The sequence below is a fragment of the Marmota flaviventris genome, chromosome 3 (genome assembly GCF_047511675.1).
Source record: "Marmota flaviventris isolate mMarFla1 chromosome 3, mMarFla1.hap1, whole genome shotgun sequence".
Lineage (NCBI taxonomy): Eukaryota > Metazoa > Chordata > Mammalia > Rodentia > Sciuridae > Marmota > Marmota flaviventris.
In genome coordinates, this window is record NC_092500.1 from 59,279,571 (window position 1) to 59,303,326 (window position 23,756).

The following is a 23,756-nucleotide window of genomic DNA, read 5'->3' on the forward strand; positions in this document are numbered from 1 at the left end:
TCTCATTACTTTTTGTACTTCCATTATAGCAACCAGTTGATTTTGTATTTTTGTCTTCCTCAAATGGTAGCAGGCTCTTTAGAGTTGCAATATTTAAAACCCTTTTAGTGGGATTTGAGCCTAGGAACCAAACTGCACAGTATCTAATACCATAAGTACCGTATTAAAAAGACGCCCCAAACCTTGTTTTCAAAATTTTTTGGCAGTGCTGGGGGCTGAAATCAGGGTCTCCAGCCTGCCAGGCAAACATACATTAGTCCTGAGCTACATCCCTAGCCCTTTACAAACTCTTTTTTTTTTTTTGTACTGGGGAATGTGAACCTAGGGGTGCTCCATCATATAGTTTTTTTAGACATCCCTGTTCCTTTGCAGTTTTTGTCTCGCTAAGTTGCCGAGGCTGTCTTTGAACTTATGATACTCCTGCCTCAGGCTCCAGACCCGCTGGGATTACAGGCTTGCCCCACAGCGCCCGGTTTTCCCAGCGTTTTATTGCGCTTTCCCCCAATCTCCTTGAGTACTGACTACTCCCTTACTCCGGTTAGCCGGCAGCTTTGCTTCTCTTGGTTACTATCCCACACCAGACCTTATCCCAGTGCGTTGCACGAAGACACAGCCCAAGACCCAATAGTTTAAAACAGACGGACAGGTGGGCAGCCGCACCGCAAAGATGTGCGTGGAAACCCCGAGTTTAGTATGAGACTCCCCTCAAACAGCCTTCCTGTCTCACCTACAGCACTCAGGTCTCAAAATAGAGGCCAAAGCCCGCCCCCAAAGGCAAACGCTCCTTCTCAGCCAAAGTCCTCGCGCTTTCGCTGCCCTGGACAGTGTCCCCAATCTTCAGAAACCGGCGAGGTGGGCCCAGGCCCTCGATTCTGAAGTTAGCCCTTTTCCGCAAATTTCACCAGCACAGTCTTTTCACATCTTTTTGCGATGGACTGTTTCCTCAGTGGCCTCATTTATCCACTCAAGAGTAACCAATGCCCCGCTTGACTCGTCTAGTCCCCCAACTTTGCATCCCTGTGCTTTAACCTTACTCTCAGAGCAAACGCAGCCGCTTGGTCAGGGAAATCGCCAAAGGCGCGTGGCAGCGGGGTTAGGCAGCCAACGGTTTTCTAACGCGAGACGGGAGAGCGGGAGGAGAGGCGGGAACTAGTCAGCCACCGGAGGGGGTGAGAGGGCGAAGGGCGGGGCCCGCGCCGGGAAGGATCGCGAAGGAGCAGGGTGGCCCCGCCCTTTCCGTAGATATCTCTAGAAAGCCGCGCAGGAGCCCGAAAACAAAGACTGCGCACGCGCGGCTACAGGGCCCGGGCATTTTGCTGCGTCACCAGCCGCCGCCCGGCCTCACCACCCCTCGCTCGCACGCACGCACGTTCTTTCTCCGTCCTCGCGCCCCTTTTCCTACACTTTCCTCTTCTCCCCGGTCGAAGAGCCGCTCTCTTCGCGCGGTGCATTCTGGGGATCTAGGTCGAGCCCGCTGCCGCCGTCGCCTAAGGAGAGCGACTAGAGGCCGCGATTGGGGAGAAAACGCCGGAGTCGCCATCGGAGAGGAGCCGATTCCCCAGCCGCCGCCGCCAGAGAGGCCCGCCCACCCGTTCGCCCGTCCCCCTGCCCCGTTCACAATGTGAGTGCGACATCCCGCCGCGGGAAGGTCGCCCCGAGTGAGGCCGAGGCCGCTCTGGTGGCTCCTGAGCTGCCGGGAAGTGGCTCTCTGCCCTCCCCCCGCTTGCGGCCCCTTAGGCTCATTCTCCTCAGTGGGGGGCAATCGTCCCTGCCTGGGGGTGGGAGGTCCTGGGATCCTTGTTCCGGTTACCGTTGGCTGGTGGAGGACATTTTTTCCTCCAGATGTCTGCTTCCCCCACCTCTAAACCGTCCCTTGGCGGCCCCGACCCTGGCAGAAAGCTCACTTTTTCTACCTCCTGCCATACGGGTCGCTCGTAACTCCTAACTTAGCCCTGGGTCCTGAGCTCCTGTGAGCTTTTGCCGAGCGGGCGCTCTGGAGGCGTGGGCACTCTGGTCCTGCCGCTTCTTCATGCCGCGGCCAGGCCTTGGGTCAAGGGTACCCGTGGTGGGTGCCATCTGAAGCTGATGTTGTTCCTGGTATTGCACCACGCGGCCCTCCGCCGTGAGCGGCAGGTACTGCTAGGCAACTAGAGGGAGGCATGCAGTCTCCACAAGTTACTTCCTCTCCTGTGTCTTGGTTTCTTGAATGTGGGTCCTTCCAGGACGTTTCCTAACTCCAGTTTCTTGAAAATAATGAAGTTTGCCCAAATTCAGCCGCTTCCCTGGGAGCGAGAAGTTACCAGGTCGAGTTGGAAAAATATGTGTGGACGTTTTCTGTGTTCCACGTTAAACTTTAAGTGAGGTTTCATTATCTTCTCAATGTAAGGATGGAACAGGTAATATAATGACCTTTATAAAGTGCTTAAGTTTATGTTTATTGCAGGTTCGTTGGTAGTGTGTTTTCCTTTGCGGTGCTTGGGATCAAACCCAGGCCCCCACATGGTAGGCAAATGCTTTACCATTGAGCCACACTCCAAGTTCCAGGTAAAGATAGCGATCTTAATTATGACAAAGGAAAACCTCAGTGATTTTAACCAATTAAGAATTCTTGGCACTGTTTTCCAGGCCTTACGTTCTCCTGAAAAGCTTTTAGTTTTTCAAATGTGAGATTTTATAGTGAGGAGGATTAACTCAAGTCACTATGGAGAACAATGTTTTTCTATAGAAAGCAAATTACTTTCCAGGATTTAATTATGTATTTTATAAGGCTAGAAATCTAAATAAGTAAGTTTGAGATACACTGCAGTCAGTTGATGGCTGAGCCTGCCAGGAGAAAACCTTTATTTCTATGAATAAGGGTGAATATCAGAACTTTTCCAGGATTCCCAACTCCCTCCAGAGTGACTTCTAGTAGAGTTTACTTTTGTGTGTGTGTGCTGCTGGGGATTGAACCCAGGGCCTTGTGCATTCGAGGCAAGCACCCTACCAATCAAGTTATATCCCCAGCCTCTAGAGTTTACTTTTTAAGAAAATATAAATTTATATCTTATGCTAATGTAGCCCTGATACATTAAATTTTGAAAGGAAAAGCAGAAGAGGGGGCTGGGGATATAGCTCATTTGGTAGAGTTCTTGCCTTGAATGCACAAGGTGGTCCTGGGTTCAATTGCCAGCACCACATACCAAAAAAAAAAAAAATTATGTGGCAAGGATTCTCAGTCTTAACCCCCCTTCTTTTTTTTTTTTTTTTTTTTTGGAGAAGGAACTCCATAAGTTGCTTAGGTCCTTCCTAGTTGCTGAAGCTGCCTTTGATCATTCTGCCTCAGTCTCCTGAGCCTCTGGGATTATAGGCTGGTGCCACTGTGCATGGCTAAAATGCCTTTTATAATTTGAAAATTGATGTAAGGAGAAGGTGAATTTTTGGATAAAGCATAACCAATTTAATAGTAGTCAAGATATCTTTTCATGAAGAATATTATGTTTGAAGTGGCTTGATTTAAAACACTTTCTGGACATCAGTTAATAAGTAAAATGTCAAGGTATGTAAATATATGAAAGGTGTAGCAATCAATAGTCCCAAAAGCATTTTCTCCTTACCTTCATTTTTGCTCTGTTGAAGAGACCAGGTGTATTTCTTTAAAAGTGCTCAGTATGTGTTATCTTGTAAACTCTTAAGGCCATCTTATCCAGCTATTGGCTTAGATGAGTTGAATCTTAGGAGTCAGTTATTTGGATTGGAAGAGACCTGTAATGGGTCATAAATTCTACAAAGAATCCATCTGATAAGAGTTTAATTTGTTGATGTCTGTTATGAAGTTGTGGTTTCATGTGTGTGGGGGGGGTGGAGGGTACTAGGGATTGAACTGAGGGACACTCAGCCACTGAGCCACATCCCCAGCCCTATTTTGTATTTTATTTAGAGACAGGGTCTCACTGAGTTGCTTAGCACCTCCCTGTTGCTGAGGTTGGCTTTGAATTCAGGATCCTCCTGTCTCAGCCTCCCAAACTGGGATTACAGACATGTGCCACCATGCCTGGGTGTTAGGAAGTTTTTTAGAGGTGGAGAGATTTATGCTGAAAGTCTTGAGGGTTTGGAGATTTTTTTTTCTCCCTATATAGAAACTTCCTGATTTTCTACTTGAAATTGTTAGATTACAAGTTTTTTCAAGTACTTTATGTGAAAGTCTCCTGATTTCATATCTACCTTTGAGAAGGTTGTCCCCCCCCCCCCTTTTTTTCTTCTGTGGATTTAACCTAGAGTCTCCATATTGGACAAGCACTATCTCTGTACTACATCTCTAGCCCTGAAAACTGGAGTTTTAATACATCTCTTCATTTAAGATTTTGCAGGGCTGGGGATATAGCTCAATTAGTAGAGTGCTTGCTTCACATGCACAATGCCCTCACATGTTCAATCCCCAGTACCACAGACACATACACACACACACACACACACACACACGCACACACAAATAAAAAACCTTGGCAGACATTGAACATGGCTGAGGCATGAGAATGACAAGCTTCCAGGCAACTTAGAAACTGCCTCAAGATTTAAAAAATGAATTTAAAAAATAGGGTTGTTGTGTAGCTCTGGTAGAGTGCCCATTTAGCATGGGGGAGGCCTTCGGTTGAATCCCTGCCACACCTCGCCCCCCACACAAAAAGACCTTGCATCAACCTAATGTAGGGAGTGCTACTTTGCACTTCCTTATAAATTATTACCATGTAGGAGCAGTTAACAATGGGTGATGAGCTAGTTTTACTCACTTTTGTGCCTGTGTGTTTCAATACATTTTCTGGAAACATACTCTTGATTCTCTGTAATTTTAAAATCTTATTTTGCTATATCATTCAGTAGGATTAAACCCCCCAAATAAAATGATCAGTTTTAGCCTTCAAAATAAATTGTCATAGCATATTGTATATGGTTAATTTCTTTAAGGTAGAAAAGAGTAAATGATGTTGGCCTTTGTTCAGTGTTGATTTCCTAACCGCTGTAACCTGGCAACTGGATTTTCTTCTTTCTTGCTCAGTTAGACTTTAACTAGAAAACATTAACTAAAAATGACAAAATCACATGTGTGCAAAGTGACTGTTTTATTAAGATCGACCTTTTTAATTTTTGCACTTTAAAAATTTAGATGCCTATATCATTTAGGGGTTTTAGGTAGTTAGTGATATCCTATTTTAGGAAAACCATACCTTTGTAATATCAATTGTTTCGAGTCAACTTAGTTTTTTTTGTTTGGTTTTTGGCACTGGGGATTGAACTCAGGGGCATTCGACCACTGAGCCACATCCCAGTACTACCCAGGCTGTTCTTGAACTTGGGGGATCCTCCTGTCTCACCTTACAATAGCTGGAATTAAAGGTGTGCACCATTGCTCACAGTTTATAGTTTTTGTTTTGGTGCCTGGACTGAACCCAGGAGCACTTAGCCGTTGAGCCACATGGCCAGCCCCCTCCCCCTGCCTTTTTGGTACCAGGAATTGAACTTGGGGGGATTGACTACTGAGCTACACCCCCAGCCCTATTTTGTATTTTATTTAGAGACAGGGTCTCACTGAGTTGCTTAGCACCTTATTGTTGCTGAGGCTGGCTTTGAACTCCTAATCCTCCTTCCTTGGCCTCTGGAGCTACTGGAATTACTAGCCAACCCTTTTTATTTCAAGACAGGTTCTTGCTAAATTGCTTAGGGCTTCACTAAGTTTTGAAGCTGCCTTTGAACTTGTGATCCTCCTATCTCAGCCTTGGATTACTTACAGGCATCACCCACTGTATCTGGCCTCATCTGAGTTCTTAAATGGAGAATTGTTGCATCCAGTAATTTCACTATCAAAATACAGAATACGTTGTATTAAACTTTTTGTTTACTGTGTGGATAGATTATGATAGATTTTATAGATTTATTTATATATTTTGGTATTGGGAATTGATTCCAGGTGTGCATAACCACTGAGCCATATTCCTACACACACACACACAACCTTTTTTTTTTTTTGAGACAGTTTTTCCAGATTGCTTTGGGCTTCACTTTGTTGAGACTGGCCTCAAACTTGATAGAACTAAAGTATGTAGCTGGGCACAGTGGCACATGCCTGTAATCCAGTGACTCAGGAGGCTGAGACCGGAGGATTCTAAGTTCAGAGCCAGTTTCCACAACTTATCGAGGCCCTAAGCAATTCAGTGAGACCCTGTCTAAATAAAATTTTTAAAAAGCTGGGTACAGGCTGGGGTTATAGCTCAGTTGGTAGCGTGCTCGCCTAGCATGCGTGAGGCACTGGGTTCAATCCTCAGCACCACATTTTTTTAAAAAATGGTATTGTGTTCATCTACTATTTTTAAAAAAATATTTAAAAAATGAAATAAACAAAAAGACAGGGGATGTGGCTCAGTGGTTAATTGCCCCTGGGTTCAGTCCTCCGACCAAAAAATAAAGTATATGAAGTTGTATACTGGTGGGGAATGAATGTATTATGCCTCCAGTGTCTTATATGTTTAAATATCTAAATAAAGTTATTGGGGCTGGGATTGTAGTTCAGTGGTAGAGCACTTGCCTAGAACCTGTGAGGCACTGGATTTGATTCTCAGCGCCACATTTAAAAAAAAAAAAAGGTATTGTGTCCATCTACAACTAAAAGCAACAAAAAAGCATTTCTTCAAGAAAATGAAGTTACTATCTAAGTACTTAAAACCAATTAGATTGTTAAAATACATCACTTACTTTTCATCAATAAAGATAAACTAAACTAAGCCAGGAATAAGGACCCCCCCCCCCTGCCGTAGATGGATAGAATGCCTTTATTTTATTTATTTTTATGTGGGGCTAAGGATTGAACCGAGTGCCTCACATGTGCTAGGCAGGTGTTTTGCTACTGAGGTCAAGCTTATCTACTCTCAAAGTATGTAAGAGGATCCCAAGGTTAAGGCCAGCCTCAGCAATTTAGCCAGAGCTATTTCAAACTGAATGATTAAAAAGGGTTGGGGTTGTAAATCAATAGTAGAGCACTGGTGGATTCAGTCCCCAGTGCCATGAAAGAAAGTCTCTGAGAAAGCCAAGCATATCTCTTATCTCTCTTAAGTTGCTTAGCACCTTGCGATGTTTCTGAGGCTGGCTTTGAACTCCGATACTCCTGCCTCAGCCTCCCAAACCGCTGGGATTATAAGCCTGCACCACCATGCCTGACTACCCTTTTTATTTTGAGACTGTGTCTTCCTAAATTGCCCAGGCTGGCCTCAAACTTGATCCTCCTGTCTCAGCCTTCCAAGTCACTATAGAGATACTGGTGTGCATCACCATGCACAACTGAACAATTTTATTAAATGACCATTTTTGCTATTTTCTCCAGTGCATCTGACTACCGATTAAGATGTTAATGTTTTGTAATTAGATGATAACCTGCTAATTTTTTCCACAGTGATTTGAGTAAGAATCAAATTTTTCCGGTATTGTAATGATGTACCATATTTGTATATGTAGAAAATTGATTTGTTTATTTATTTCAACCTTTTTGCTTTTTTAAAATATTTTTTCAGTTGTCAGTGGACGTTTATTTTATTTATTGATATGTGGTACTGAGAATCGAACACAGTGCCTCACACATGCTAGGCAAAGTGCTCTGCCACTGAGCCACAACCCCAGCCCTGATTTGTTTATTTTTATTTTAGTTTTTAATTGACATGTAATTATACTGATGGGGTGCAATGCGAATTTTTTTTTTTTTTTTTTTTTTTTTGGGTGGTGTTGGGGAACTAGGGATTGAACTCAGGGGCACTCAACCACTGAGCCATGTCCCCAGCCTTTTTTTGTATTTTGTTTAGAAATAGGATCTCACTGAGTTGCTTAGTGCCTCACCTTTGTTGAGGCTGGCTTTGAACTCTGGATCCTCCTGTCTCAGCCTGTCAAGCCACTGGGATTACAGGTGTGTGCCACCACACCTGGCTTAAATTCATTTTAGATATACACAATAGTAGAATTTTTTTTTCAAAAAACTTTTTTGTCAATGGACTTTTATTTTTATTTCCTTGTATGCAGTGCAAGAGCTCTACCACTGAGTCACACCTCCAGCCCCTTAGAGTGTATTTTGACACAGAGTGTATTTGGGCACAGTGGCCCAAATTTATTTTAATTAGGATCCTGTTCTTGTGGTTAGAAGCCTTGATTTGAGGGCTGAGGTTGTAGCTCAGTGGTAGACTGCTTGCCCAGTATGTATGAGGTACAGAGTTCAATGCACAGCACCACATAAAAAAAAATAAATAAGGGGCTGGGCCTGTGACTCAACAGTAGAGTGCTTGCCCAGCACGTGCAAGGTGCTGGGTTCCATCCTTAGCACCACATTTAAAAAATAAATAAATAAAATAAAGGTATTGTGTTCATCTACAACTGAAAATACCCTTGATTTGTAATGAAACTTATCTGGACACTGCTGTAAAAAGAAAGATTTTAAAAATAGCTGAGGGGATAACTAAAATGATGAGGAATTCTGTGTGAAGAAAAATCTACATGTATATATGTATATTAGGTTGTGCTAAATGTATTTCAGTGAGTCAGATTTACTTGAGTTATGATAGTAACTAAGATTTATAAGCCTTTTATATTCTGAAAAAAGTAATATATATATTATATAAATATATATTTGCCTTGTGTAGGGTATTGAACTCAGGGTTGTTTTGTCCTTATTGTTGGAGGTAGTGACAAATTATATGCTGTAGCATTCTGTTACATCCAGTATTCCTTGAGGATGGAACACAGGGCTTTGTACATGCTAGTTGAGTGCTTTATCACTGAGCTGCATCCCATACTCAGCCCTGTTTTGTTTTGTTGAACCCAGGTGCACTTAACTACTGAGCCACATCTCCAGCCCTTTTTTATTTTTTGAGACAGTCTTGCTTAGTTGCTTAAGACCTTGCTGAATTGCTGAGTCTGGCTTTGAACTTGGTGGTCCCCCTGCCTCAGCTTCCCAAGCTGCTGAGATTAGAGGCATTTAGCTTCCTTGGGGCATCTATTTTTAAACTGTGGTGCTTGTAATTTTCTACACATTAGGATTAAAAGCTACCCGATTAAGACCTATAGGAAAGAATTTCAGGCTATGAAAAATTTAGTTCCTTCATTTGATATTATATATAGCCCTAATACTGAGCTTAGAAATGCTGGTCAGAAGAACATGAAATGTCCCATTGGGTTTGCTTTTTTTTTGTTTTTCTCTAAGTAGTGGACTTACATAGTATATGGAGAGGTATAAACAATTTTTATATCTGTATTAAAGTGAATTTGTAGATTGGCACTGGTGTGAATTTTGCCAATGCTAATTAAAAAGGCTCAAGATCAGGTGTAGGGCATTCAGTCCCCTTTCCCTGAATTGTATGTATCTTTGTCCCAATTTTATTTTCAGCAACCACTGAAAAATGTAGAAGCCATTTTTGTCTTGGCCTTACCCCATGGCTTAAATAATTTAAATTTCTTTATTGCCTAGGAAATTATTGTATTAGTTTGATATGGCTGCCATAATAAAGTATCACAGACTGTGTAACTTAAACAACAATTTATTTCCTCACTATTATGGTAGTCCAAGATTAAGATTGTCAACAGGGATAGTTTCTTCTGAGGCCTCTCTCCTTGCCTTTCTGGTTGCCATCTTTTGTCTTTCTCTATAATTGCATGTGTCTTAATCCCTTCTTATAAGGGTATTTCATTTTGGATCAGAACCTACTCCAAGATCTTATTTTCACCTAATTACCTTAAAAAAAAAAAAAAAGCCAGGCCTGGTGGCTCATGCCTGTTATCCCAGTAACTCAGGAGGCTAAGACGGGAGAATCAGGAGTTTAAAGCCAGCTTCAGCAACTACAAGGCACTAAGCAACTCAGTGAGACCCTGTCTCTAAATAAAATACAAAATAGAGGTGGGGATGTGACTCAGTGGTTGAGTACCCCCAAATTCAATCCCCAGTACCACCTCCCCCTACAAGAAAAAGAAGAAAATTTTTCTCCAAATATATAGTTACTTTCTTAGGTGCTTGGGATTAGGACTTCATGTAAATATATATATATATGGGGGGGTGCTGGAGATTGAACCCAGGGTCTTGTGCGTGGGAGGTAAGCACCCTACCAACTAAGCTATATCCCCAGCCCTGGACTTCATATATATTTAGGGGAAGAGCAATTCATCACATAATAGTGATACAAATATATAGATTACGTGGTGTGAATCTGAGGAAAGTAGATTGACTCTTTCCTTGTTCTGGTTATGTCCAATTTCTGTTCATATTAAAGAATATGAACAGAAATTGGACATAACTTTCCTATGTTCATATATGAATATAGGACCAGTATAACTCCATATATGTATAGCTGCAGGAATGGGATGTTATATTCAGTGTGTGTGTGTGTATATAAAATGTCAGAATATATTCTATTTTCAAGTGTAACTAAAAATTACATAAAAATAATAAAGTTGTTGCTGGGGTTGTGGCTCAGTGGTAGAGCACTTGCCTAGCATGTGTGAGGCACTGGGTTCGATTATCAGTACTACATATTTAAAAAAAGTTAAAAAAAAAAAATTCATACACACAAATCCAAACAAACTGAAGAGCTGAAAAATTCAGTTTAACCAGGCTACTCCTTCTAGAGGTCTTTTTTTTTTGGTGTGTGTGCACTAGTGATTGAACCCAGGGATGTTCAACAACTGAACCAGTCACCAGTCTTTTTTATTTTTTATTTTGAAACAGGATCTCAATTGAGTTGCTGAAGTCCTCACCAAATTGCTGAGGCTGGCTGTGAACTTGTGATCCTCTTGCTGCAGCCTCCCAAACTGCTGGGATTATAGGCATGCATTGCCATGCCAGGCCCATTTTTTGTTTTGAGACAAGAGTCTTACTAAGTTTCTTAGGATCTAACTAAATTGCTGAAGCCAGCTTGCTTGCTTGCTTTCTTTCTTTTTTTTATGTTTATTTTTATGTGGTGCTGAGAATTGAACTCAGTGTTACACACATGCTAGGCAAGAGCTCTATTACTGAGGTACCACCCCAGCCCTGAACCTGGCTTTGAAGTTGGATATCCTCATGCCTCAGCCCCCCAGGCTGCCAGGATTACAGGCATGCACTACCACTCCTCTTTAATCTCCCTCCCCTTAAAATTTTATTTTTTTTATTTTTAGTTACACGTGTCAATAAAGTCAATTTTGATACAAGTATACTTTATTCTAATTAGGATCCTCATCTTGTGGATATGCATGATCTACAGGCTCTTAATATACAAATCTCTTAGTTAGCTGTCTTGTAATCAAGATCAATTTTTTATTACATGATGGTCAGGATTTGTTACTAGCCTGAAAGAACTGGTTTATGGAATCATTTAACATGTTCCTTTGCCTCATATTTCATCTAAGCTGGAATTAAGTTAAGGTTGGTTGGTTGGTTGATTCTTATATTTATTTCGGGTACTGGGGATTGAACCCAGGGTTCACACATGGTTGGCAAGTGCTCTTTTGTTTGTGCTCACCTGCATCCCCAGCTCCAGTAGTCATTCCTTTGTGTGCTCAAATGGTCTCTTGGTATATGTTGCTTCTTGTTTTTAATTTTGCATGAGGGGGATTGAGCCTAGGGCACTATACCACTGAGCTACATGCCCAGTCTTGTTTTTTGTTTTGAGACAGGATCTCACTAAGGGGCCTCAGTTTGCCTCTTGCTTTACTCAGCCTCCTGAGTTGCTGGGATTACAGGTGTGCACCACTATATCCAGCTGTTGTCTCCTATTTTGAATGACCTCATGATCTTCAAAGCTTCATTTGGGCTGGGCACAGTGGTGCATACCTGTAATTCCAGTGGCTCCGATGCTGAGGCCAGAGGATCAAGAGTTCAAAATCAGCTTCAGCAACTGCAAGACACTAAGCAACTCAGTGAGACCCTGTCTCTAAATAAAATACAAAATAGGGCTGGGGATGTGGCTCAGTAGTCAGTGCCCCTGAGTTCAATCTCGAGTTACCCACCCCACCCACCCCGCAAGAAAAAGTTTTATTTGTGCAAAATGTCCCAAGTTCATATGTCCCACCTTAGATCTGGCAACAGCCATTTATGTAAAGGAACTCTGGTTCCTTTTAGTTGGGAATGCTATTTTGGCACCTGGAGAGTTTTTCTTCTGGTTGTTATCTTTAATGCATGGGTTGTTTATTTGTTTTGTTTTTCTTCCAGTTTGGAGGGGATTGAACCCAGGGCTTTGTGCATGCTTGACAAGCATTCTACCGCTGAGCTACATCCCTAGGTTCATTAATGCTACCTTAAAAATAGGACTGTGAGGGCTAGGGATGTGGCTCAAGAGGTAGCGCGCTCACCTGGCATGCATGCAGCCTGGGTTCGATCCTCAGCACCACATACAAAAAAAGATGTTGTGTCTGCCGAAAACTAAAAAATAAATATTAAAATTCTCTCTCTCTCAAAAAAAAAAAAGTAAAATAGCAATTCTTATACAATGTAAAATTGTTCTCTTTGAAAAAAAATAGGACTGTTAGACAGTGGTTGTGGCTCAGTGGTATAGTGCTTGTCTAGCATTTATGAAACACCAGGTTCAATCCTCATTACCACATAAAAATAGATAAAATAAAAAAAAAATTAAAGAAATAGGACTATGAGGCATTACCATTTTTTTTGAGGGGGGGTGGTTTTGGGGCCTCATACATGCTAAGTGCATGTTCTACCACTGAGCTATACCAACACCTCCTCCCTAGTCCCTAGGTAGCAACTATTTTCAGTTAACCACCACTCATTACCATATATAAAGTACATTGTGTCTATAAGAAAAATAGAAATAATATGTGGTCTATTGAAGAAATAAATCATTGAATCAGCATACTAACATTCTAAGTTATAATTCCCTATTCCACAGAAGTTTGGTTAGATCTTTTAAAGATAGCACCCTGGGGCTGGGGTTGTGGCTTAGTGGTAATATGCTTGCCTAGCATGTGTGAGGCTCTGGGTTTGATCCCTGGCCCCACATAAAAGTAAAATAAAGGTATTGTGTCTACCTAGAACTAAAATAAATAAATAAATAAATTTATATTTTTAAAAGCATCTTGCAGGGCTGGGGATATATCTCTGTTGGTAGAGAGCTTGCCTTACCTTACATTGCACAAGGCCCTGGGTTCAGTCTCCAGCACACCCCCCCCCCCCCACACACACACACACAATCTTGCTGTATTGCCCAGGCTGGTCTCAATTTTCTGGGTTCTATTCATCCTGCTACCTCAGCCAGCAGGGTAGCTGGAACTACAGGCTTGCATACAGGCAGGGAGGTGCTTGATTTAAAGGGTTAAGAATTTCAAAGTTTGGTATCAGCTGTCTTGATTTATGACTAAGATTTGAATATATTACTGCTACCTTTTGGGAGGAGTAACTGAAGACTGAACCCAGGGGCACTTTACTACTGGGCTGCATCTACAGTTCTTTTTGATATATATTTTTAGCTTTTGGCGGACACAACATCTTTGTTTGTATGTGGTGCTGAGGATCGAACCCGGGCCGCACGCATGCCAGGCAAGCGCGCTACTGCTTGAGCCACATCCCCAGCCCTTGTTATTGTTAATTTTTAAAACAAAGGCTGGATGGTACATGTTTCTTATTCTAGTGATTGGAACACTGAGGCAAGAGGATCAAAAGTTCAAGCTAGACTGAGCAAATTTTTGAGAGCCTCAGGAACTTAGATCTTGTCTCAAAATAAATAAGGGCTGGGCATGATGGCACATACTTTAATCCCAGCAATTTAGTAAGGCCTTCAGTAATTTATTGAGACCCTGTCTCAAGATAGAGCAGGGCTGGAGATGTGGCTAAATGGTTAAGCATCCCTGGGGTCAATCCCTGGTACCCAAAAAAAAGCGTTTAAAATTATAGTAAATTGCCTCAAAATAGTCAGTATCAGAAAGAATAGAGAAATGTATTACTTATGTACTAAACTTTGGGTGTTAAGTAAATATTGTTAGGAGTTCCAGCTTAACTTTAAATTTTTTTCTCTTTGTAGGCAGCCTGCTTCTGCAAAGTGGTACGATCGAAGGGACTATGTCTTCATTGAATTTTGTGTTGAAGACAGTAAAGATGTTAATGTAAATTTTGAAAAATCCAAACTTACTTTCAGGTAAATTGCTATTTTATAACATCCGATTAAAAATTTATTTCAGACAAATAAATAATTGGCTTGTATGTTCTTTTTTTTTTTTTTTAAGTTATTACTAATCTTTGAAGAGGCTTATTTCTTTTTTTCTCTTTTTTTATACAGTTGTCTTGGAGGAAGTGATAATTTTAAACATTTAAATGAAATTGATCTTTTTCACTGTATTGATCCAAATGTAAGTAGTCTTAATGTTTTTATCGTGATTTAAATGGTAGAGAAATGGATAATATACTTTAAGTGTTCTAAGATGTTAATTTTTTAACAGTTCAAAGTCTTAACTTTATATAGCAATATCTTTCTCCTTTTTCTGCTTATTTTTGATCATGCTATGGTACTTTGACTTGGCAGCAATCTTGAGGCTTATCTAAGAATAAAATCTTTAAACAATTCTGTGGTAATGCCATATTTAGTCAAGTCCTTTTTTTAAATTCATTTATTCATTCATTCATCTATCTATCTATATTTATTTATTTAGTATGTTGCTGAGGATGGAACCCAGTTCCTCATGCATTTGAGGCAAGTGCTCTACCACTGAGCTATAACCTCAGCCCTTTAGTCAATTGTTAAAGGTTTTATATCATCTTGTGCAGGCAAGGAAAAAAATAATGCCAGATTAAACTAGAATTGTGGGGGGCTTCTTCTCAACCCCCAATTGGATAGTTTTGAATTTTTCTTTTTTAAATATTTTTTAAGGTATAAAGGGATACACAATATCTTTGTTCATTTTATTTATCTATTTATTTATTTTTATGGTTGTAGATGGACACAATGCCTTTGTTTATTTATTTATTATGAGGTGCTGAGGATCGAACCCAGTGCTTCACACATGCAAGGCAAACGCTCCCATCGAACCATAGTCCCCCCAATATCTTTGTTTATTAATTTATGTTTTTTTTAATGTATTGAGGGTCGAACCAGTGCCTCACACATGCTAGGCAAGTGCTCTGCGACTGAGCTACAGCCCTAGCCCCTAGTTTTGAAATTTTTAGCTGTCAAGGGCCTGCCTCTTCAAGTCTGGAGAATATTTAGGATAAGAAATGAAAAAAGGAGAGGTGAGAGCCAAGTGATGGTAAATGCCTATAAACCCACTTACTCCTAAGACTGAGGAAGGGTCATTAGATACTGAGGACCAGCCTGGGCAACATAGTAACTATGGGCCTGTCTCAAAAAAATAAAAAATAAATAAAAATAAAAACAGGCTCCTTTAGTGATACTGAAGTAATAAATGGTTTGATGGTGCTTTTGTTTTTAGGATTCCAAGCATAAAAGAACGGACAGATCAATTTTATGTTGTTTACGAAAAGGAGAGTCTGGCCAATCATGGCCTAGGTTAACAAAAGAAAGGGCAAAGGTAGGTTTTTCATTTTCTTTTTTTAAAGTTAATGTTTTAAATAATGAAGGATAACACTTATTTTTATTTCAAAGCTAAATATAAAAGCTCATAGTCTTACTTTTTTCCTCTAACACCAAATGTCGTTAGAAAATCAATTTTCTAGTTGATGTAGAATCTTCTGCATTCAAGAAAAGACTGGGGCTGGGCATGTACATGAGTGGTAGAAAGTATGTTTTGTATGCACAAGATCCTTAGTTTAATCCCCTGTACCATAAATGGTGGGAAGGCACATAGATAAATAGACATTGCATAGGAGAAACCTTTGTAAATTACTTGATTATAATGTGGGAACCTGGTTTGGTCACTGCAAAAATAAATTATTCAAGTATGTGCGAATTGTTCTACCAGTTAATTTTGTTTTTTTAAAAAGTTAGGTTTAACCACTGAACCCTATTGATTTGATGGGGATTTTTCTATTTTTGATTGGGTTTATGTGTGCACACACATGCCTGCACCCATAGTAGATATGAGCCTGAAGTTCAAAAAACATGTCTTGAGGTGCAAATTAACCTAATCATAGGGTGTTGTTTGTATTGATCTATAGCTTAATTGGCTTAGTGTGGACTTCAATAATTGGAAAGATTGGGAAGATGATTCAGATGAAGACATGTCTAATTTTGATCGTTTCTCTGAGGTAAGTTCTTTTAAATGCATTCTCTAATCCCCTACCCCCAGTAAAGTTTTACATAGTCATTTTAATTTGATTTTAAGCACCTAATGGAATTCAAGATAGACATTTTCAAGACCATTCTTTGGTAACACCAGATAAGATCTCAACAATAATAATTTAATTTTTTTTTAAAGATTAGGTTCTCAAGTTGATGTGTAAAGACAATATATATACTATACAGTCAATCAAGCACAGCTAGTTAGAGTAACTAGCATTAAAATGGATTTTTTAATGCAGTACCCATTGCTTGTATTTTAGAGCTACATAGTACAGATATAAATAATTAAACCAAGAATCATGGTGCCTTGTTCACTCTGAGATGTGTGTAGGGTCATTGTTGCTTTTCAAGACCAGGGAGAAGGGCCTTAAAAGAACCTGTTTTTATGGCTAGGGATGGGGAATGCTGGGTATCCAACCCAGGGCTGTGTGCTACACAAGCACTCTACCACTGAGATATACCCACATCCATGCTAGTCCTTAAGGTGTCACACATTACCGTGGCAAAATTAAAAAAAAAAAATCTAATCACTGGTTGGTAGAATAGACCTTCCCAAACATGCTAAAACAATTCTGATTAGAAAAGAGAATATTAGGGCTAGTAATATAATTCAGTGGTAGACTGCTTGCCTAACATTCAATTCCCAGCACCATAAAAGAGAGAATCAATTTGCAAATTCATCTGCAATTTGAAATTTTTTAATCAACAAGATTTTATTTGCATTTCTTTTATGAAAATTAAGAGTTGTTTCCAGATTCTGAGTATTTGACTACTTAAATTTAACATCTCACATGACAATGGCACCTTGTTTCAACAGGAGGGGAGGATAGTGGTTTCATGTGTTAAGTACTATATCTCTTGTGCCATTGTACCCTCAATACTTACCATTGGGCGTGGCACATTTTGAGCATTTTTCCTGCTCAAAAATATAATAGAAACATTAACAGAGCCCTCAAACAGTATGGAAACTTTTACTACAAGTTATTCATGTCATTCAAGACCAGATTGTGCCAGATGTGGTTGGTACATGCTTGTAATGCCAGCTAATGAAGGCTGGGGTAGTAAGGATTGAGTAATATGCCATCTAAAAAAAAACAGACACCAATGACTAGGTTGCAGAGAAATTTTATACTGAGATTTAACTAGGGGTTCTCTGTGTTTGTATCTATTTACTTATTTATTTTTGTGGTACTGGGGATTGAACCCAGGGCTTGGGCAAACTAGGCAAGTACCACAACTAAATCATACCCCTATTTTGTGGCCCCCTTTTGTACCTGAGATTGAATGCAGGGACGCTTATCCACTGAACCCCATCCCCATCCATTTTCATCTTTTATTTTGAGTCAGGATCTTGCTTACCCCTTTTATTATTGATGTTAAAGATAATTTAACATGGGATCTGTCTCAAGTTTGTTTATGTGCCAAACAGTACTAACTGTAGGCACATGGTATATAGTAGATCTCTGGAATTTGGTTGATTTTGTTTATATAGCTGGAACTTCATAACTATTGAACAGAAACTTAAATCATTTTCTCCCCACACCTGCCCCCAGCTCTTAGCAAATACTATTCTATTCTCTTCCTGTGCATTTGAAGACTTAAAGATACCTAATATAAGCAGAATCATTCAATATTTGACCTGTGACTGCTTACTTTGTTTAATAAAATGTCCTCCATGGTCATCCATGTTGCATGAGGCAGGGTTTCCTCTTTGGTGTCTGTGGTGGTAGGAATCAAACCCAGGACCTTGTGCATGTTAACAAGCATGCATTCTCACTGAGCTATGCCCCTGCCAGAATTTCCATCTTTGTTAAGGTTGAACACATTAAATGGTATGTATGACTTAAGCTTAATCACCCTTCCAGTTGTAAAAACTGGGTAAGCATATAATTGAATAGTTTCAAGTAAGTATGCTCAATTGTTAGTCCCAGTTTATTGTAATTCAAGAGCATATTCCACAATTTGTACCTCTCAAGTTATGTGGTGTCTTCATAGTTACTGTTCATCTTTTGTACAAATTAACCATCTTAAAGGGCTTGATTTTTAAATCATTTTATCGGTTCTTTACAACAGTTAACACCGTAATGAGAATACAAGAATATACTTGCCAAGTAGCTTAATACACAGAGCTTTACAATTTTAATGAATCTCATCCTTTTCCTGCACCACTAAACACAGATTTTGATGGTCTATTTCTCCTTCATATATGGGGTGTCTTGCTGAATGAATTTTAATAACGTCACTTTTCTTCAGGGAGAACCTAGGCTTAATTTTTCTTCAAGTTCTGACAGTTTTGTGAAATTACCTAAAAAATATACCTTTTCCAGAAAGGCAAGGGTCTTAAGATTCTTCTGCATTTTTCATTTGTGAAAACCTGTGAGAAAGACTTTAAGATTTATTCTGGAGTGTGCAGCCTAATAATTAGGACTTAATTTAACATCATTTTTAAAACTAATTTTTACACTTCAAATAGATGATGAACAACATGGGTGGTGATGAGGATGTAGATTTACCAGAAGTAGATGGAGCAGATGATGTAAGTCTACAAATGCTTTTTTTTCTGTTTACTTTAATAGTGAGAAGCAATGCATTTATAGGTTGTTTTATATAGACTCAAGGTTGCTTTTTTTCTTTCTTTTTGTTTTTCCTAAAAAATATATAGGGAAAAAGCAGGTTTTAAAAATGTGCCCATTTTTGATAGATGGGAACTGGTGTTTGTGGACCATTCCTAAAGGGGCTGGATTTCATGAGAATCATTGCATAGCCTCATCATATAGTTTATTCAATTAAGAGTAAGTTTAGGGTAGAGTGCTATTATGCACCCCTGAAGTCCCAGAGACTTAGGAGGCTATAGCAGGAGGATCACAAGTTCAAGGTCAGCCTCCACAATTCAGTGAGCCCTTTAGCAACTCCATGAGGCCCTGTCTCATAAATAAATAAAGAGGCTGGGGATGTAGCTCAGTTAAATCCCCAATATATGCATCCTCAAAAAAATAAGTTTAGGGATTACTTTGATTAAGAATGCAAATTAAATAGGTGTAAAAGTAAACAGACGGACATTATAAATCTATTAAGAGGAAAATATACTAATTAGACCATTTTCTCAACTTGTGGCATTCTGTTGATATCTAGAAAATTATTCAATATAGTTTGGAAATATTTTAATTTTAGTATCTAGAATTAAAATTTGTTTTCATTGACCTTTGTATTGAGCCATTTTTCTTTTCATCGAATGCCAAGAGAGAAGAAGACAGTTGACGGAAGAATTCAAAGGGTGTGCTAAAGTCTCACCAGGAAGCACACACCAATTTTTACAGAAAGTTAGATCTTCTGCTGTACATCCATTCTCCTTAGTAAGCCAGTATACCTTAATAAGTTCACTGATTAAATTCCTCTATTCAATATAACTGTATATCTTTGCTACTTTAGTTAAATAAAGTGCTTTGGCTTCTTCAGCTAAACTGCTTAGATAATAGGATTATTTGATCAGCTTGGTAACTTTTTCTATTTCTCATTCTATAGGATTCACAAGACAGTGATGATGAAAGTAAGTATTTTCATGAAAAGTATGTTTATACAGTGATGCTTCATGTCAAAGGCCAAACTTTCAAAGTAGAGATGTCAGCTTGGTAATGGTTTTTGGTAGAAAAAATGAAGTTTTTATGGCATTGAATAAATAGCCAAGGTAGAAATGTCAATAATTTGAGCTAGTGACAAGCAGTTACTCACTAGGCTGAAACTTTTTAATTCGATTTTGGCTGCTTTTCCTATAAAAATAATATCAGTACATTGTTCCCTTGTGATTTATACTAATGTTTTAAAACTCCTTTCAGAAATGCCAGATCTGGAGTAAGGAATATTGTCGTCGCCTGGATTTTGAGAAAGAAAATTACTTCTTCACAAGATTTCATAATTGAGAAAATTCCTGAGTTATAGCTCTAAAGGCAGATGCTGTATTTGCCTCCTTTAACCCATTTTTCAACCTGTTTTTCCCCCCTTTTTTAAAGGCTTCACTAAGGGTTGATAATATACCATTGTATGGGGCAAATTTAAGTCAGCTAAGGCACTATCCTTATGCATGAACATTTCCCAGACTTCCATGAAGCTGTTGAGGTCCTAGGCAATTGATAACAGCAGTTGTGATAAGTAAAAATATTTCACCTGTTCCTTTACTTTATAATATAATTACTGACACGATAGGAAGCTCTCAGCTTAGGGAAAGATAACTAAATTTTAGGTTTTAGGATATGGACTCAAGAGTGGCTGAAACAAATTGGCTGACATCTTAAACTGATAACCTGCCTTTCCTCTGGTGTACCCTACAGGATTGTTACACTAAAGTTTATTTTTCAAAAAAATTACTGCATATTATTGTATGTAAGTGATTACTTGTCAGTGTTCCAGATGTATCTTAGCTAAAACTAGTGAATGCCCTTAACTTAGATGGTTTTTGAAGCCTATACATTTGGTATTGTTTGGCCCTTAAGCTTTTACATCTCTTAGCATGGAGGACGAAGAAAGCTGTACATTGTTGCTTGAGAGTCTGTACATTTAGACCAGATTTGTATTTGCACTGTCAGTATGGCAAATGAGTGAAAAAATGTTAATACACTATTGGATTTTTTTTATTTCTTTTTTTTTTTTAATTCAGCTTATCTGGCTGAAAACCTCAATTTATGTTCATGACAGTGGGGATTTTTTTAAATGTCTACATTCTTTCTAATAAACTGTTGGAAGACTTCTTGGCTGTCCTTTTAAGTGTCTGGTTTACTGTAAATTCATGTATTTACCATTTACTGGAATTTGAGTTTTTATTTCTGAGGAAGAATTTGGGGCTGTTTTTCTGTTTGGGGAAAAAAGAAGGCTTGCTGTAATGTCACAGGAAACCTTTTAAAAGTTAATCTGTAATAGAAAATTGTAGCTGAACTTTGCAGCGGCTGGAAAAGAAAGTGTTGTGATTTGATTGAAATAAAACTAAATCTGTTGTCCTCCTAAATTGTGGGCTTCTGCATTTTGGCAGTTTCATTCCCTCACAGCTTCTGTATTTATCATAGCATAGAAATGCTTTGTATTTCAGCACTTCTTTAAAGTGTTAGTGCTAGAGATACAAACATAAGTCCCTCAGGTGATATGCTATATGTGGGCAGCTCATAGGCTAGTCCATGGGAACAAATATATTTGAGGAAAAAATAGATAGGAAGGTTTAATTGATATACATAAGGAATTATAGAGATTTCAAAGGAAAACTAAGACTTTTTCTTTCCATTTGGTATATGACTGTACTGAGTGATATCCAAAACCATTTTGGAATGCTACTAGAAAATCCTAGGGGCCCTGGGCATAGGAACAGTTTGCATTTCAGGCTGATCCTTTAAAGAAGTATAGTTCACTGGGCATGGTGGCATAGGCCTTTATTCCCATCAGCTCAGGAGGCTAAGGCAAGAGGATTGCAAGTTCAAAGCCAGCATCTCAGCAAGACCTTGTCTCAAATAAAGGCTGGGGATGTGGCTTAATGGTTAAGCTCCCTTGGATTCAGTCCTTAATCCCCCCCAAAAAGTGTAGTGTACTAAGCATTTGCACATGCCTGCAGTCTGTGTTCAAGGTTGAGGCAGGAGGCTCTTAAGTTTCATGTCAGTCTCAGTAATTTATCAAGACCCTTTAAAAAATAAGAAGTACTAGCTAGGGGTATAGAGGCACATACATATCACATCAGTGCTCAGGAGCTGAAGCAGGAGGATCAAAAGTCAGCCTTAGCAAATTAGTGAGGCCCTAAGCAACATAAGTGACAGACACCCTGTCTCAAAGTACTGGTGATATAGCTAAGTGGTTTTAATCCCCACCATCCCACCCTAAAAAAAAGAGAGGTTATACCTTAGGCACATGTGATTGTGGCATGCCTGCAATCACAGTGGCTTGGGAAATAGACTGGGAGATCATAAATTCAAAGATAAGTTCCTTTTAGCAATATCTGGGGATGTAGCTATTTGGCTCACTGGTATAGTACCCTTAGTATTTGGGGGTGGAGGGAATAGTATTGCTTAGGTTCTGACCCTGTTAAAGGAATGCTGTTTCTTCAAAGCTATAGTGAGCCCTGAGACAGGTTTCTCTTAAGTTGTTTGGGGCCTTGCTAAATTGCCAAGGCTGGCCTTGGAATTGGGGTTCTCCTGCCTCATCAAGAATTCCTTATTAGGATTTCAGTCTAGTGCCATTACACCCAGGAAAGCCCTAGATTGTAGTTTCAACTTTCTCTGGAGGATGCTAAAGTAATCAGCTTAACTGAAGTGTACCATAGTTCTTAGCTTAAATGGGGAAACTGTTAGACTCTTACTTATTCTCCTGGAAAGACAGTTCTAGAAGTTAAGGATTCATTGGCTTACTGCCAATCCTTTTATCTATAAGCATTAAGAAACTACCTTGGGCCTGGGGTTGTGGCTCACTGGTAGAGCACTAGCCACTGGGTGAGGCACTGGGTTCAGTCCTCAGCACCACATTAAAAAAGAAAGCTATTGTATCCATCCTATGACTAAGCAAAACTCTAAAAATATATATTTATACCTTAGTGTGATTCCAATTTTGGAGGGAGTGGGGGGTGGGTGTGCTTGTGATTGAGACAGGGTATCACTAAACTGTTCTTCAAATCTGTGGGCCTTGCTGAAACTCCCACAGTTGATTATTGTGTATTGCATATCTATTCCTACCATTGAGGGATATTATATATCCCCCAAGATATTTGGTCCTTAGTAAAGTGCCTGATGTGGTGGAGACTATCTAAATGGCGTGTTGACTATGTTTCAAAAATATACTGTTGATAATGTGTTGCAGGTGGGTCTGTGGGTAAGGAAACAAGTTTGTGAAATAACTTAAATATTCTAGACGTGATAAAGATTAAGGGTTAAACTTAGACACTGGTATTAGTGTCCAGATTGTAGAGATTTGTTGGTCATTAGGGCTTGATGACAACTCAGGATACTGGCAGGTTTACTTTGCACTTTATACCAGGTAGTCTTTTTTTTTTTTTTTTTTTGGTTGGGAGAGTTCTGGGGATGGAACCCAGGGATGCTTAATCACTGAGCCACATCCCCAGCCCTTTTTGTTTTTGAGACAGGTTCTTGCTAAGTTGCTTAGGGCCCTGCTAAGTTGCTGAGGCTGGCTTTGAACTTGTGATCCTTCTTGTTCAGCCTACTGAGCCTTTGGGATTACTGGCATGTGCCACCATGCCCAACCCAGGTAATCATTTCTAAAGTGAAAAGCAAATCATCTCATTTGTTTACAACTCATATTGTCAGCTTGAGTTGAAGACCCTACAAGAATTACTGCTAAACAAATGCTGTACCACTGAACAACATCCCTACCCCTTTTTAAGTTTGTCTTGAGATAAGACCCAGGCTGGCCTCAAATGTGTAATCCTCTTGCCTCATCCTCATAAGCACCTAGGATTATGTTCCTTGCTCCTATAGCCCAAATTGGTTTATTTATTTACAGCACTGGGGTGAACCCAGGGCAGTACACTATCACTGAGCTACATCCCCAGTTTCTACA

The 23,756-nt window shown here is 39.6% G+C and overlaps 1 protein-coding gene across 3 annotated transcripts; it reads left to right on the plus strand.

The window, feature by feature from the left end:
* The first annotated feature begins 1,271 nt into the window (after positions 1–1,271).
* Ptges3 (prostaglandin E synthase 3) lies at positions 1,272–21,213 on the plus strand. 3 transcript variants are annotated; one of them, XR_011707070.1, is made up of 9 exons: positions 1,272–1,621; positions 14,007–14,120; positions 14,262–14,331; positions 15,409–15,507; positions 16,094–16,183; positions 18,691–18,753; positions 19,458–19,570; positions 19,740–19,764; positions 20,051–21,213. XR_011707070.1 is itself a non-coding variant. In XM_027926543.2 (8 exons), coding segments are annotated over exons 1-8 (483 nt in total). In that variant the 5' UTR covers positions 1,272–1,619; the 3' UTR covers positions 20,071–21,213. The 3 variants fall into 3 exon arrangements, 2 of the variants coding, with proteins under 2 accessions (XP_027782344.1, XP_071465847.1); XM_027926543.2 differs by lacking the exon at positions 19,458–19,570; XM_071609746.1 differs by lacking the exons at positions 19,740–19,764; positions 20,051–21,213 and having other exon boundaries at positions 19,458–19,624.
* Positions 21,214–23,756: the final 2,543 nt, after the last annotated feature.